This window comes from Pangasianodon hypophthalmus, chromosome 1 (assembly GCF_027358585.1).
Source record: "Pangasianodon hypophthalmus isolate fPanHyp1 chromosome 1, fPanHyp1.pri, whole genome shotgun sequence".
Taxonomy (NCBI): domain Eukaryota; kingdom Metazoa; phylum Chordata; class Actinopteri; order Siluriformes; family Pangasiidae; genus Pangasianodon; species Pangasianodon hypophthalmus.
The window spans coordinates 15,284,456-15,302,258 of NC_069710.1; the positions used below are offsets into that span (position 1 = coordinate 15,284,456).

Consider the following 17,803-nt stretch of genomic DNA (forward strand, 5'->3'; position numbering starts at 1 on the left):
CCAACAGGGTTACCATAGAAACTACCTAGCAACACCCTAGCAACCACCATGAATACCATGGCAACTACCTAGCAACAGCCTAGCAACCACATGGCATTAGATATCTACCATAACTATGTGTTTTAACCTTTCAATGTTTTACCCTTTAGACATGATTTAACCTTTAAACAATATTTTTAAAACATAAGCTTTAAACATAATTTGTAAGATTTTAAACTTTGACTATTATAAGTTTTAGCCTTTTGACCTTTACACACAAACACACAACCTGTTTTAACATTAAAAATCAATAACAACAAAACACTGGAATATCATTGAACTCTTTTAGTTTATTTAATGTACTCCATCAAGCCAGTTCATCCATGACCTTTAACCTCTGAGTTTATTGTGCAGTTAAGTTTTTTCAGAAAGTTTTTTGTCAACCTTGCAGAAAACGTCATGACATCACGGGATTAGCAGATCATTTATGACGTCACAGCAACCATACTGCTCCACTTGATTGTAATGAATGGTATCTGATTGTTCATTATAAGTAAGAGGTTAAATCCAGAGAACTGCAGTGAGTGTTGCAGTGCTGTTTTGTGCTCAGTAGCTGAGACTGTTGCAGTGGTTTGTATTTCACAGCTCCTACACTGAAAACAACTTTCCACGTGTTTCTTTTGTGCTGCACTTTAGCGACGGTCCCTAACCTTCCAGCACCGCAGAAACACAAACTCAGAGAAAATGTTTTACTAACTCCAGAATTAAATGTGTGCCATTGCCATGCCATGTAGTTTTACATTTATTTGAGCAGAAATACCCAAAATCACCTCTACACAACTCCCACAACACACTCTCACAGTGATGAACATACAGCAGCGCGCTCACTGGAACAACAATGAGTCCAAATTAATCACTAAAATAAAATATAAATGTAGCTCCTTATCTTAATTTCAGCAAAACCCATTTCAGTTTTTATTTCCTTTTCCTCCACTAGCCTGTATTAACAGCCTGTTCGGTTATTTTCCATTATCAGACACTATGCCAATTAATTAGCCAATTAAAATCCCATGTGACTGCACCTGTCCACGAGTTCAACCAATCAACACAAAGTAAGCATGACTGACGCACAGCTGAGCAAATTAAAACACCTGCATCCACCAGGTACTGAACTTTTCTTTCATATTTCTTTAAATAATATTTTTTTCAGCTATTTCTGGTGGAAGACAAATATTTGGAAGTGAATTAAACTCACACATATCCTGAAATAAATGAAACAGAATATTTGAAATTATAGTAATTTATAAACCATAAGTGTTTTATTTCTCTTATACCACAGCAATTTGCCAACAATGAGCATTTCTTATTTGTTAGAGTTAGTTCCTGTTGTCACTTACATTATAGCAGCTATAAACAGTCATTCTCTCAGCAGCCTCTCTTTCTTCTCCCTCTTGAAGTTACCAGTGTGACCAATAACACATTAAAAATTTTTTTTTAAATGTGTTAATTTATCAGCTTTTATCTGAGTTAAATTCTGATGATTCTCAGATTTATCACAAATTAATTATAAAAAAATATTAATAAAATTAAAATAGCCCATTATATTGGAAAGGAGGTGTGGGCAATCAATATAGTTTTAAAATTTTTTAAATAAATTAATTAAATTTATTTTTTTTTGCATTAGTTTTCACCCACATTGCTGTGAAACCCCTGAATTCTTTAGGGTAAGAAAGACGTTCTGTCAGTAGCCGGAATCCCAGTCCCAGCTGAAGAGAAGCAGCTGCACAGCATGATGCTGACACCACCATGCTTCACTGTTGGTATGGTGTTCTTGGGGTGACAAGTTTTCTTGTTTCTTGCTGCCAAATGTATCTTTTAGGATTCTGCCCAAAAAGAAGTTCAGGCTCAAATGGAAATAAGGTCACCTCGCATTGCGTAGAAATCAGATTATGTAATTAGAAGACAAAACAATTGAACAGACATTTCGATCTCCTTTATGAAGTTTAATAAATAATCCAGCATGCAGATATAAAAACATTCTGTGGCATTTTTCACCTTTAATGCATAGTCACTACAAGCTAATGAACTCTGATTAAATCTCTATTCAACACAAATCTCTCTCACACACACTCTGAGGGTTTACTGTTCACACACACACACACAACGCTTGTGCTTCCTTCTTTGCTCCCGAGTGTAAGTGTAATGTCACAGAGGTCAGTGAGATCCCGTGAACCTTCATTCCACCTCTGATGAAGAGACGTGGTGTTGCCATGGTTACGCCACTCAACAACACAACATCACAACTTCGAGCAGCTTTGATCCCTTTAAATCATCATTAAAATGCTTTGAATACAAAATAACAGTGTTTCATGACCAACACACAAATAAAGAATGAAAATAAAATAAAAAATAAATGTAACATGTGGATTAAGTGAGTGTGCAAACATTCTGCAGTGCGAGAGATAAACACTGTGCGAAAAATCCAGAAAAAAAGCTGTTTATTTCATTTTCAGTCCCGTTATCTCAAAATCACAACCGAACCGTAACAAATAATATTTAATATTAATACTACATTGAAAGTTTTATTTCTGGCACAAAACCAATGGCTAAAGGTCACATGATCACTACAGATTTCACTGTGTGTAACATGCATTTAATAATATCTAATTAATTTAAATTGTTTATTTTTTTTATTTACTATGATTTGCAACAATAATAAGGTTTTAGAAATAAACGACATTTTGCATTGTTTGAGCAAACTATAATAATTAGCATAATTTTTGCTAGCATCCTAGTGAAAACAAGACAGTGAAATAGCTAGCCTAATATTAACTAGCTTGCTAATTAACTTGTGGACTGATTTTATTTAAGCAAGTAAAAATGTTTGCCTGATGTTTTTTTAGTTTGTGAGATTTAAACAAACATTTTAAGCTAAACTCTCCACAAAAAAAAAAAAAAAAACCTGACCTGGTAGCTTGTAGCCGTGATGTTGTGATAACGGAACTGAAAATAATAAACACGCAGCCAGGTCTGGACATTTTCCTGCCATGACTATGTTTATAACATGCTAACGCTACGTTTACCACGATGACGTAATCACACATATAAATAAAGACTTTCTCGTCACATCGCCTCTGCATTAAGGCACAAAATAACACAGAAGCATGCCTGAGGTCTGTGCAGTGCTTATGTAATGTATACGAAGTGTCTATGTAGTGTGCGTAAGAATATCCTGATTCTGCTAGTTTGGCTAAAGAGGGTGGAGCTTAAGTTGAATTTGATCTGCCAATCACAGGCTTGATTGTACAACAGCAATACTAGTGTAATAGTGTAACATTAGCTAGATTGCTAGCGGAGCTGGCTATGTGGATTAGCTAACTCCAAAACAATTCTAACAGTTAGCTAATAGTTAGCTAAAGCTAACACTGCTAATCCGTTCATTTAGCACACCTTGCATGCATTTTTTTAAAAATTTAGAATGCGTTTTAAAATATTGAGATTTTGTATTTCTGTTGCTGAAAAGCTAAGGGTATTTTATGAATTCTTTACGTTTTTACTTATCCATAGTCCCTTTTCGCTTAATTGTAATAACACTTACACACTCACTACACAACAGTAGAATTAGCCGAATATTAGCTAGCTTGCTGAGAAACTTTGCTACTGATTTTAAATACATAATTAAATATCTTTTTGGTTTATTAGCAAAGTTAACTAGCTTAAGTCACGATGTTAGTGTTTGTCAGGTTAAATGAAGTTAGCTAGCTTAGCTAATGTTGTCAAAGTATCGTATTGTACAAAACAGTATTTTATATTAAGCACTAAATCAAGCTGATCACATTTACAACTGTCTTAAGCTCCGCCCATTTCGACCGCCAGGACGCCTGTCACTCAGCTAAATCAGGATGTGCTAGCTTAATGTGCGCGCGCACGCATGTGTCTGTGTGTGTGTGTATTTTTGTGCGTTGACTCAGAAACATAACAATACGTGGCATTTGTTCAGATTCTCACATTCTTTCAGATTTCCTTCTTTCAGTCTTCATTGCTGCCCCCTAGTGGCTCGGAGGAGAAATGATTTCAATCTCTTTCCTAAATCTAAACAGGGTTAAACTGATCCACAAATAAAACACGCAAACAAACAACATAAATATAAAGTCCCATTTTCCAGTGTTTGTGATGCACAGAGATGTTGAGTGTATGTGTAAATTAATGATGATGATGATGATGATGATGTTTGTCCCACAGCAGTAAACTCCTGATTAAATAAATAACAGGCTGTGCACGATCCAGCATTTTCAGGAGTAAAAATCTGGAGTTTTTACTCCAGTGATGTGATTTTAACGCAGGATTTGACTCAGTTCCACTTCAATCCATCAACATCAGCATGTGAGCAGAAATGAAATCCTTCACAGTCTGAAGGAAGCTGAGATGATTTCGCTAAATCACACGGCGATGCTTTGATATTTAATAAATTCCCTGACACGCAGGAGGAAGGGAGTACGTTAGTGTGACGTTGGCTGGAGGAAGAAGCTAACATGTCGCATGTTACGATGTTAAATACCGAAAATTGAGAGTTAGCATGTTATTATGAAATCTGAGATTTCATTTTAAATATTTTAGTAGCTGAAGGAATGCGGAAAAAAAGTGTAATGCTATTAACGGATAAAACAAAAATTACAGAAAGTCTAAAATCCAAACCCATTTTTTGTTATATCTTGCTACTTCATGTCATGTAAAATACAAAATTTTACTTTTTTCCCCCGAAATCTTCCGTCAAAATGCAACAATTTTACAAAAATGCCTGCTTTTAAACCTCTTTCTATTTTTGGATTATATCACCATGCACATGCAAATAACGAAAAATAATATTAACCAATAATAATCACGTAATTCCCCCCGCCCCCCATTCCCAAACATCACGCTAAAGAAAAAAAAAAGTGTTACGGTTTGTGTTTCATGTCGTCTTTAAACATTCAATAAATTTACTTCTTTTCTTTGGTCGATACTACGCCTGACGTCTTGTACACGACCCCAACAGTCATCTTTTGTACGTCCTTGAAAAAGACGTTAAAAACGCTCAGCCTTTTTGCTCAGTGAGAATTTGGAAAAAAAAAAAAAAAAGACAACTATTTAAAAAATCTCATTAGCCACATTAGTGTTGTACATGAATTTAACGTTTTGAATATTGAAAAAAGAAAAAAGATAAAACTTGATTTGTAAATGTGAAACATGGACAAATCAGCTTTCGCTTTCCTGTCGTTCCTTGGCTATTGTTCACCTGCTAGCCCTATTAGCTCTGTTTTGTAGGCTATTATAATGAAGTAAATTTGGTGTGAAGAAATGGAAAAGGAAGTGACCTCACTATTGTTTTTCACCTATTCCCGCTTTAGTGGTGTTGACAGTTCTGAAAGAGATAAAAACAACTTTGTGTAAAGTGAAATAAGAAAGCGGCTGGAATGGTTGAAGTTTCTCTTCATGCTCTCACTTCTCAGGAACTTCAGGATCACCAAAAAATTTCAGCACGACGAAGCTGTTAAAGAAAATCATACGCACACGTGTCGATGAAAATAGGCTGCGATCGGCAGCTCGTCTTGCAGTTTGATCAGTTTGTTTCATTTACAGGATGTCGGGGAGGAGCTGCGTCCTCTATCACGCGCTCTTGGAGGCGGAGTCAGCAGGAGGAGGAGGCGGATCCTCCGCTCCAGCCTCCGTCTTCTCTTCGTCGTCTTTGTAGAAGAGGAGAGGAAACATTCCCAGAATGCAGCCGATTCCCACTCCGATGGCTTTGCCCTGCAGGTCCAACACAAGAGATTAGCGTCTGGTTACGATGGTCCTGCGTAATAGTTAGCATGCATCACATGAGATAATTTGTAAACTCTCACGTATCTTGCTCGGGCACATTTTAAAGCACAGACTAGCTAAACACTTCTAGCTAACTTGTTTGTTAGACCAGCAGAGATGAACACACCCGTGATGACGTATAAACTCGAGCGTAAGGATAACAGTAGGCACGTTTTACGTTTTCATCCAGTCATTATGTAATGAGGTTGTAATCTCATTATCTGCCGACTCGCTGTGAGCTCGTCAGCTTCTTAAATGATGAAATCCTGATTTCTGCCTGAAGCCATCTTCATCTACTCATCACTTCCAGCGTGAAAACAAAGCTGGACAGAAATTTACAGCTGTCACAACAACATTGTTTGATCTTTTCAACATTAAACTGGAGCTCTTTAACTAAAACTCCACTCGCTGAGCTCGTCACGCCAGACGTTAGTTCATTTTAAGCTAGTAAATTATTCAGAATTTCTGAATCTGTTTTATTCAGCAAAATAAAAAAAGTCAAAATGTTCTTCCACAGACGCTGAGGTGTTTCCTCATAATCACAGTTTAATTACTAAACTCGATGGTGTTTTTTAATAAGGAGTGGAATAAGAGATATCACTGATGGGACACACCATGTGGATGTTTATTTCTGCTCTCTAATTTAGTGATTTTATTTATTAACCGTAAGATAAATCCGATGCAGTCTATCGAGCTCTATATATGGTAAACAACTTCATTTAAAAGGCAAATGTATATAAAGCAACTATAACATGAAACATATATATTGCAAATCGGTACATTACTGAAATGGTCATATTTTGACTTTATGAAATGAGATATTACGTTTAAACATTTTATATTTCATAACAAAAGAAAGAAATTCCATTCCATTTCATGTATTTAATCCACTGCAAAAATAAATTTAGATTTACTGATAAATACAAGCCATGTGTACTGAGTGCTAACCTGCACACTTAGTTCATGCAACCTGTTTGGAAGAAAATCAATAATAAAATAAAAATAATTGAGAATTATGCATTCAGAGAAGCCTCAATACTGTTGCTCAGACAGCATGTGAGAAATAAACTGTACCGTTACTGCACCAAGTTTTAAGAAGGACTTTTTTCCACTCCATTGTGACTAAAGACTGGAGGGAATAAAGAGAGAGGTGTGGATGATGAAGCTCTAGAGAAGGGAAGTGATAGAGACAGTGATGTATTGCTCACCATGTGAGAGCTGACTCGGGTCTGCCACATGTCAGCCTGTTTAGGACTCAGATCTGGAATCTGCATGCCGAGTCTACAGGCCAGAGCTTCCACATAGCCTGCAAGACTACACACACACACACACACACACACACACACACATACACACACACAGACATCCATGGAGTGACAGGATTTCAATAATCAAATTCTTATAACTGTGATATAAAATGCTGAAAAATGGTCTGATGGATCCGGCACGCTGAAGACGTCGTAACTCCGTTATTTATCTCCTGACAGATTTCTTTGGCTCCAGACGCAGTGGTGGAATTAAAGCCAGCAGTGACAGATGTGTTCAGCTAATTAATTAAATCACATGCGATTATCGCATGCTAGGGGTCTGTGACTCTTCTCCTGAGACAATATGTCTCCAAGCTTGACGTGTGAAAGAAGGTAAACATTTCATATAAAACTGATTCAGTTTCATGCAAACAGGTGTGCTAGCTCCAACAAGTGGTAGGCCATGCCTCCTTCACACACAGTGGCCACACCTCCTACATGCTGTGACACACACAGAGGCCACACCTACTTCACGCTGTGACACAGAGGCCATGGCTCCTTCACACTTTGACACAGAGGCCACGCCACGTTTACACTGTGACACAGAGGGCACGCCTCCTACACGCTGTGACACAGACCACGCCCCCTTCACACTGTGCCACAGAGGCCGGGCCTCCTTCATGCTGTGACACAGAGGCCACACCTCCTTCACTGTCTGACACACAGAGACCACGCCCTATTCACTGTGATGAATTTAGGCCATGCCACCTTCACTGTGTGACACACAGAGGCCACACCTACTTCATGCTGTGACATAGGCCACGCCCCTTCACACTGTGCCACAGAGGTCAGGCCTCCTTCATGCTGTGACACAGAGGCCACGCCTCCTTCACTGTCTGACACACAGAGACCACGCCTCCTTCATGCTGTGAGACAGGGCCACACCTCCTTCACTCTGACACACAGAGACCATGCCCTATTCACTCTGATGAACAGAGGCCATGCCACCTTCACTGTGTGACGCACAGAGGCCACTCCTACTTCACGCTGTGACACAGGCCATACCTCCTTCACACTGTGACACATAGGGCATGCCTCCTTCATGCTGTGACATAGGCCACGCCCCCTTCATGTTGTGCCACAGAGGTCAGGCCTCCTTCATGCTGTGAAACAGAGGCCACGCCTCCTTCACTGTGTGACACACAGAGACCACGCCTCCTTCATGCTGAGACACAGGGCCACACCTCCTTCACTCTGACACACAGAGACCACGCCCTATTCACTCTGATGAACAGAGGCACACAGTAGTGCTGTGACACACAGAGGCCACGTCTCCTTCACTGAGACTAACACACAGAGGCCACGTCTCCTTCACTGAGACTAACACACAGAGGCCATGCCTCCTTCACTGAGACTAACACACAGAGGCCACGCCTCCTTCACCGAGACTTACACAGAGACCACGCCTCCTTCACTGAGACTAACACACAGAGGCCACGCCTCCTTTATTAAGACTAACAAAGGCCATGCCTCCTTTATTAAGACTAACATATACAGGCCACGCCTCCTTCATTAAGCCTAACACAGAGGCCACGCCTCCTTCATTAAGACTAACACAGAGGCCACGCCTCCTTCACTGAGACTAACGCATAGAGGCCACGCCTCCTTCATTAAGACTAACACAGAGGCCACGCCTTCTTCACTGAGACTAACGCATAGAGGCCACGCCTCCTTCATTAAGACTAACACAGAGGCCACGCCTTCTTCACTGAGACTAACGCATAGAGGCCACGCCTCCTTCATTAAGACTAACACAGAGGCCACGCCTTCTTCACTGAGACTAACGCATAGAGGCCATGCCTCCTTCATTAAGACTAACACAGAGGCCACGCCTTCTTCACTGAGACTAACGCATAGAGGCCACGCCTCCTTCATTAAGACTAACACAGAGGCCATGCCTCCTTCACTAACGCATAGAGGCCACACCTCCTTTACTGAGACTGAAGCCAGACTTTTTCATTAGAGCTGTAAACAGAATAAGGTTCTGAGTCAGTGATGGAGTCGTCCCGTCTCAGCGCTGTTTCATTACAGCTCAGTAATATTTCATTACACTCTCTATTAGCACTTCCTGTTGTGCGAGAGCTCTAAACACCTCACCAGCTCTCAAATCATGTGAGCCGAGATGACGATGGAAATGAAAAGGAGCTCGTCAGTAAACAGCTCACTCCGGGATCCGGCACCGTCCCCCTCCCGGACCTGGAGCACGTCAGTGTGAGAGATGATGAGCGCGTGGAGATTTCTGGATAAACGTGATGGACAGATTTCAGGAACAGGTGCCACACGGTTTGGGAGGAATACCATCCTCATCAGTTCAGACGCTGATGTCCTCCATCTGTACGTGATGTTCTACTGAGAGACAAGACTGATTTCACTGCCTGATTCTCACTAAACCGTGCAGCTCACAAAAATGTCCTGATAAGAGGATTTATTCCATTTTTAATCTTTTAGTTTTATTCGTTTATTTCCTTCTATTTTGTTTCTTTTGTCATTATTATTTTTTCTTTGTCATTTCTCTCCCTCTCTAAGAAATGGCTTTAATAATCCATAAAATTTTTACTACATATTTTGTGAACAAAGTCCTTACTGTTCCTTCAAAAAATGTATTTTTATTTATTTTTATATGAAAAATGGTCTGGATATTTATTTTTTCTTCCCTTTTTTTTTTGCTTTTCCAGCCTTTTTTTCTTTCTTTTTCTCTCTCCATCCCATTATAACTTTCTATTTAGCAAACAATGTTCTTATTTTCCTACAAAGAAGAATTTTAAAAATTTATTCACTGACTGATCATTTGATTGATTAATTACTTCCTTCCTACACTTTTATTTATTTCATTTTTTCCCTCTTCTTTTTCTTTTGACTTTTTTTCCTTTTTCTTTCCTCCTTACTTTCCTCCCAAAAGAATTTTTATTTTGAAATGTTTTCTTTCTCGTCCTTTTCTTCTTCTTAATGAATTATTTTTTTAAAAAATATTATACGTTTTTCCTATTTCTTGATTTTTTTCTCTCTCTCTTAGGAGTGGCTTTAAAAGTCCATAAAAAATGTAACTTTACATTTTGCTAATAAAGACTTTACTGGTGGGGAAAAAACCTCCTATATTTCTCTGCATGTGTGCAGTAAGAATCGTTGGTCTAGTGATACGTGTACATGGAACATGTCCTTGTGAAAGCAGACTTAGCTGTATTATCTTTGTTTTTTCAGTCAGGAATTGTGGGTAATGTGGTCTGACGTCAAAAAAAAGCTGAGATGTCACGGAGGGTCAAACGACCAGAACGCTAATCTATCAGGAGGCTAAATATAGATCCTAAACTAACACACGTCATTAAGCACTTAATAACAAGCTGCTGGTTAACAAATGAAATGAAACACAGCTTGACTGCTCAAAGAACGATCTAACAAAGAAAAAATTGCAAAAAAAAAACAAACAAAAAAAACAAATGAAGAAGAAGAATGCTGGAATTTTCCTCTAGCTGTTGAGTTCAGTGATAAGACACGGCATGCGAGAGAAACCTCCAATCGGAGAGGAAATGAAGAGTGGGAGCTACTTTCTCTCTCTCTTTTCCACTGAGTGAGCGAGTGAGTAAATAAGAGAGAGAGACAGAGAGAGAGAGAATGAATGCTAATGGAAGAGGAAGGTCACTCGGGGTCATTCGGCTCACGTTCACTTTGCGTCCATGTCTGGAACTCAGGAGAGCAGATCAAGAACACACACTGGAGCCGTAATGGAGTCAGGAGCAGTGATGATTTGCATATTCACAATGATTTGCATATTCAGAATGATTTGCATATTCAATGAAGCGTCAGGATAATTTGCATATCAACACCTTATACAAAGATCTTAATAGCTCTTAATAGAATTACTGTTTAACAATTATTTTAATTAAATAAGAATTTATTCTAATGTATATAGTTTATTGGAGAAATGTTTCTTAGAATTGTGATATGATATTTTTGTCATATTGCTCACCCCCTTAACTATAACAACGGGCTAACGCTTTGAGACTGGCTCAGACGGCGGTGATACTAAAAGCCTCATACAGTTTAATAGAACAGGAAATGAGTGTAACAGCATGTCAGAGAGTGTGTGTGTGTGTGTGTGTATGTGATGACTCACTGTCTCATTTCAGAGAGATGGAGAGGGTGAAGAACTTTCTGGAACCTTCTGGGACTGAAGTGTACTGAGGTGTGAAATACAGCCACATCATGCACACACACACCTCATACACACTTTAATGCCCAACCTGTCACATAAATATTCCAGTCCTCTCTGCTCTCTGGTCATGACCCCAGTCAGGTGTGTGTGTGTGTGTGTGCGTCTGTGAGGCGTGTGTGTGTATTTTGACTTGCACTAAAGGGAGGTGGAGGTTTAAAGGGGAGTGGAGTTTTAAAGGGGAGTGGAGTTTTAAAGGGAGATGGAGTTTTAAAGGAGGTGGAGTTTTAAAGGGGAGTGGAGTTTTATAGGGGAGTGGAGTTTTAAAGGGGGGTGGAGTTTTAAAGGGGAGTGGAGTTTTAAAGGGAGGTGGAGTTTTAAAGGGGAGTGGAGTTTTAAAAGAAGGAGAAGTTTTAAAGGGAGGTGGAGTTTTATAGGGGAGTGGAGTTTTAAAGGGGGGTGGAGTTTTAAAGGGGAGTGGAGTTTTAAAGGGAGGTGGAGTTTTAAAGGGGAGTGGAGTTTTAAAAGAAGGAGAAGTTTTAAAGGGAGGTGGAGTTTTAAAGGGAGATGGAGTTTTAAAGGGGAGTGGAGTTTTAAAGGGAGGTGGAGTTTTAAAGGGGAGTGGAGTTTTAAAGGGGTTGGAGTTTTAAAGGGGAGTGGAGTTTTAAAGGGGAGTGGAGTTTTAAAGGGAGATGGAGTTTTAAAGGGGAGTGGAGTTTTAAAGGGGAGTGGAGTTTTAAAGGGAGGTGGAGTTTTAAAGGGGAGTGGAGTTTTAAAGGGGAGTGGAGTTTTAAAGGGAGATGGAGTTTTAAAGGGGAGTGGAGTTTTAAAGGGGAGAGGAGTTTTAAAGGGAGGTGGAGTTTTAAAGGAGGTGGAGTTTTAAAGGGGAGTGGAGTTTTAAAGGGAGGTGGAGTTTTAAAGGGGAGTGGAGTTTTAAAGGGAGATGGAGTTTTAAAGGAGGTGGAGTTTTAAAGCGGAGTGGAGTTTTAAAGGGGAGTGGAGTTTTAAAGGAGGTGGAGTTTTAAAGGGAGATGGAGTTTTAAAGGGGGGTGGAGTTTTAAAGGGTGGTGGAGTTTTAAAGGGAGATGGAGTTTTAAAGGGAGGTGGAGTTTTAAAGGGAGGTGGAGTTTTAAAGGGGAGAGGAGTTTTAAAGCGGGGTGGAGTTTTAAAGGGGAGTGGAGTTTTAAAGGGAGGTGGAGTTTTAAAGGGGAGAGGAGTTTTAAAGGGAGATGGAGTTTTAAAGGGAGGTGGAGTTTTAAAGGGGAGTGGAGTTTTAAAGGGAGGTGGAGTTTTAAAGGGGAGTGGAGTTTTAAAGTGAGGTGGAGTTTTAAAGGTGGGTGGAGTTTTTAAAGGGAGGTGGAGTTTTAAAGGGGAGTGGAGTTTTAAAGGGAGATGGAGTTTTAAAGGGAGGTGGAGTTTTAAAGGGGAGTGGAGTTTTAAAGGGAGGTGGAGTTTTAAAGGGGAGTGGAGTTTTAAAGTGAGGTGGAGTTTTAAAGGTGGGTGGAGTTTTTAAAGGGAGGTGGAGTTTTAAAGGGGGGTGGAGTTTTTAAAGGGAGGTGGAGTTTTAAAGGGGAGAGGAGTTTTAAAGGGAGGTGGAGTTTTAAAGGGGAGTGGAGTTTTAAAGGGAGGTGGAGTTTTAAAGGAGAGTGGAGTTTTAAAGTGAGGTGGAGTTTTAAAGGTGGGTGGAGTTTTTAAAGTGAGGTGGAGTTTTAAAGGGGGGTGGAGTTTTTAAAGGGAGGTGGAGTTTTAAAGGGGAGTGGAGTTTTAAAGGGAGGTGGAGTTTTAAAGGGAGGTGGAGTTTTAAAGGTGGGTGGAGTTTTAAAGGAATGTCTCTGTATCTGTATCTGAGATGAATGTCTGGAGGAAGTCTTACCCGAGTCCAGCCAGGTCTGACACCAGGTTACCGAGAGCAGCAGCTGGAGAAAAGAGAGGAATAATAAATTCAGTACTGAGGAATATTTCAAATCTGAACCCATAAGTGTTACTGGTTCTTTCCTTTTGCCCCCTCCTTCTTTCATCCTTTCCTTTTTTCTTCCTAGTTTCTACATTTCCTTGTTTCTGTCATCTTTCCTTCTTCTTTTCACTTCCTCTCATTTACTTCTTTCCTTCCTTAATGTCCTTCTTCTCCTTCTCTATTTCTCTGCCTGTCATTCTTTCCTCTCCTCTGCATGTTCTGTTCTTTGTTTTTTGTCCTCCTTTTTTCTTTCTTGTCCTTTCTTTCATCTGCTATTTCCTTATTACCCTCCTGTCTTCCCTTCCTTTCCTTCTTTTTTCTTCCTTTTCTCCTCTTTTAGTCCTTTCCTCCTCTTCTTCCTTCCTTTCCTCCTTTCTTTCATTCTTTCCTTTCCTTTCCTCCTTGATTTCCTTCTTTCCTTCCTTCCCCTCATTTCTCTCCTTCTTTCTTTTCTTCTTTCCTTTCTTTCCTCTCCTCCCCTTTCCTTCTCTTATTCCCTTCCTTCTCATCTCTGACCTTTTGTTCCTCCTATTTTTCCTTCCTTCCTCCTCTCTTTTCTTCCTCTCTTTCTCTTTCCCTCCTGCTGTGATGTCATCAGTGTGCGCCTCCTGATTCTGTGCCAGATGAAAATTTCACTCTTGTCCAGACGGAATAGAAATGGTGTAGCTCTGCGCTTTATTTTACTTCACACCAGGGAATGTGTTTATTAACTGGAAGATGTTGAGCTGCAGTCTACCATGTGAGCTCAGATGAATGCTCTCATATCAGCTAGCTATTGTTATAAATTCCTCCTTACTGCAGTAAAGGGACGACGACGCTGCTAATCAGAGCGAACTAGCCTGTTGCGCTGCTAAGGCAGTTGAATGCCTAGCTTATATCATGTTAGCGAGCTACTGGTGCAGAAATCTGTCTCCATCCCTCTTCATCACGTCTCTGTATTTTCTCCAGGCGATGCTCGTCCTCTACAGAGAGTGATGAGGTGAATCATAGCATCGCAGCAGGGAATTATGGGAGAGGGAACTCATCTGGCCAATCAATTATCAGTCATCGATTTAAGTGTCAGCGTAACACGGGCCTCTTGGGTCGTTATTGAGCAGTGACGCCATGCTGAATAGCAGCAGAGGTCATATTCTCTCTGTGGTGTGTGTCTAGTCATGCCGTAGATTAACGGCAAATGAGAAAACAAATCCCAGAAGAAAAGAGAAAGAATGAAAGGATGAGAAGGAAAACAGAAGGAACTGTTGGGCAGAAATCCAAACCGTCACTAGTCAAAACCGGATATCCATCAGTGTACGGCACGCGCAGATCGGTTTTCACAATGAGTTTATGTTAAAAAAAACTCATCAGGACAAGGATGGGATCTCCATCTTACACTGTTTAATCTGGATAAATAACGGTTCTTCTGCATCTGCCTCGCTCAGCCAGTGAGATGTCTCAGTGATGACATTAACAGCTCATTTGTTTGTTTGTTCTGTTCTGTTCCTGGAGGACCAAAAACAATTTTACAAAGCCCCTTTATTTAGGCTAATTCAGTAATCTTGTTAGTTTGGATCATAATAATTAATAACAGGGGGCCAGACACTGCAACACCGTCACCTCTGACGAATCCTTTACTATCATCACGGAGAACCCAAAGACAAGAGAAAGATTACTTAGACCTGGAGAACACTGATGTAATACTCGAGTACTAGACAATGACATCAGACTCGTTCTTTTTCTTTGACTCGAGTTAATGAGACTAGGTCTTTGTCTTATGAGATTCCTTCTTTGCCTTGGACTTGGACTTGAGTTTGTAGGACTCATGGTTCGACTCGAGATTATGAGACTGATTCTTGGATTTGGACTTGAGATTATGAGGCTCGTTTTTGATTCAAATCTTTGTGAGTTTAAGAGATTTGTACTTTGACTTGGACTCAAGCTTGTGAGACTCATTTTTTTGACTTTATTTTGACATTTAGTTGAAGTTTAGAAGGTTCATTCTTTGACGCCGACCCAAGATTATGAGACTCAGCGACTTGATGACCGTCGTTGATGACAATCGTTCTTTAACTCAAACCTGAGTTTATATGAGACTCGTACTTTTACTCAGATTTGTTCTTTGACTTACAGGACTCGTACTTTGACTTAGCAGCAGTTTAGGGATTTTTTCTTGACGTTGACCTGGTGACCTGACTACAACACTGCTGGAAACAGAGATGAACTAAAGACTAGAAAATTATGGCCATGTTCCAATACTCTCTTTCCCCCTACCAGTTCCTGCTGGATAAAAAAACCAATCACTTAAAGTGACTCACTGACAACCTTACATCCTCCTGATCGCTAGCTCAGGACCTCAACGTTCTTTGCAATCTGACAAAAGGTTGGTGTTTATTAGTGGCAATATTATTTAAATAATTTAATTTTAATATTTAAGTTGCTGCTTTCAAATTGGGTCTGCTCCATTTATATATTTCAACAGGCTAATCAGCATGCTAGCCAATATGACTGCAAAAAGACCGCTTGAACCTGACTACATTGCTGTTTCTGTCACGTACAAACTCCCACCCATACACTCCTACACACTCCCACACACTCCTACACACAGGGAATATTAGACTAGGAACAAAGATTTTAGTTTAAAACAAACAAAAGAAGAACAGGTTATTAAAAGCTTCATTTTTTTGAAACTCATGTCCAATCATGTCTGATGTCCTCCAGACGATCCACATGTCTCTTAAACACACACAACCATCTGCTCAGCTTTAAAAAAGAAATCACACACACACACACACACACACACACACACAATGCAGTCTTTTTGTTCATCCAGCAAAGAAATGGCTCCAAAGCAGATTTTGTTTGAACTTCCTCCCAAGCTTTTCTGCAGTCCGGAAACATCTCCACTAATCTCACTATAGCTAAGACATCTGAAACACACACTCGAGTTTTTTCTCCTCTCAAACACGCTGCAGAGAAATCACAACCGGGTTTGTTTTTTTCGTTCGAATCCACCATGCCACGTGACGTTCACCAAGAAAGTCCCTGGTCATGTCTTCAAACATTTGTAGAAATAATTACAATAACATGTTCATTTCATACTATTTGGTCTGTATTTATTTACTCTGCCTGAGTGTTTTTATTCAAATGAGTTTATTTTCAGAGTATTTTATCTGTATTTATTCTTGTTTCTGTATTTATTCTATATTTATTTTGCCTGATTATTTTGGCTTACTTACATTACCTGAGTATTTTGTTTGTATTTGTTATGTTTGAGTATTTTATCCATATGTGTTTATTTCGCCTTTGTGTGTTTACATCTGAATGTATTTATTTTTTCCTAAGTATTTTATCTGCATTTATTTTGCTAGATTATTTTGTCTTTAATAATTATTTTGCCTCAATATTTTGTCTGTGTTTATTACGGCTGACGTTTATTTTCACTGAGTATTTTATCTGTTTGCATTTTTGTGTTAGTATTTTTTCTGTATTAATTTTACCTGAGAATTTTACCTGTAAATGTCTAATTTTACCTTTTAATGTCTAAGTATTTTGTCTGTATTTATTACAGACAAAATACTCATAGCATACTCAAAATAATAGTCACAGTAAAAGACTGACAGTATTTTGTCTGTGTGTTTATTTTGCCTCAGTAGTTTATCTGTTTGCATTTTTGTGTTAGTATTTTTTTCTGTATTAATTTTACCTGAGTATTTTATCAGTACATTTTTCATGTCATACTCAAAATACTCAATAGTCACAGTAAAAGACTAACAGTATTTTGTCTGTGTGTTTATTTTGCCTCAGTATTTTGTCTGCATGTATTTTTTCCTGAGTATTTTGTCCTAATTAATTATTATGCCTGAGTATTTCACCTGTACTTATTTTGCCTTCATGCCTGTATTTTGTCTACATGTATTTATTTTGCCAGAGTATTTTGTCTTTAATAATTATTTGGGACATGTATTTTATCTCTGTTTATTATGCCTGAGTATTTTCTCCATATGAATTTATTTTGACTGAGTATTTTGTCCATATGAAACTGAAATTATTCTGACTGAGTATTTTGTTTGTATATATTTTTGAGTTAGTATTTTGTCTTTATTAATTATTTAGTCTGAGTATTTTTGTCTTTCTTTATTTTGCCTGATTATTTTGTCTCTACGTATTTCTTTACTTTAATAGTTTGTCTTCAGTGCATTATTTTGCCCAAGTATTCAGTCTCTTATAACTAGACATAAAAATAGACAGCTTGAGAGATAGAGAGAGAGTGTGCAGATATAAAGCTCTGCTGAACTGCTGAGTGTAAAATTGCTGTCTGCTTGCGTGTCCTCATTCACTCCATGAAGCCAACAGACTGCTGCTTCCTGTCCTTTCAGCGCCACTGTTCCACATCCACAAGCGCAATCAATACGTCCGTTTTCAGCCCTGACCCGCTTGTGAAACGAGAAGCTATCTGGGTTTGGCTGCATGTTTATATAACCACAATTCCCTGCAGAGCCCCTGTGTTTTGTGTACTGCAGAGATAACAGTAACGTTTCCTCATCAGGCGTAATTTTATGGACACAGTTTCAGCTGTACAATTAATCATATTTTAATGAT

General features: G+C 39.1%; 1 protein-coding gene across 1 annotated transcript in view; it reads right to left on the minus strand.

Annotated features, from left to right (window-relative positions):
* Positions 1–1,967: 1,967 nt before the first annotated feature.
* LOC113533985 (transmembrane protein 65) overlaps positions 1,968–17,803 on the minus strand; it is a 41,031-nt gene continuing 25,195 nt past the window's right edge. The window contains exons 5-7 of the mRNA XM_026926527.3: positions 13,145–13,187; positions 7,026–7,131; positions 1,968–5,766 (exon numbers count right to left, since the gene is read on the minus strand). Of these exons, the coding sequence (XP_026782328.1) occupies positions 5,626–5,766; positions 7,026–7,131; positions 13,145–13,187 (290 nt within the window). The 3' untranslated portion in view covers positions 1,968–5,625. The remainder of the gene's footprint in view (positions 5,767–7,025; positions 7,132–13,144; positions 13,188–17,803) is intronic.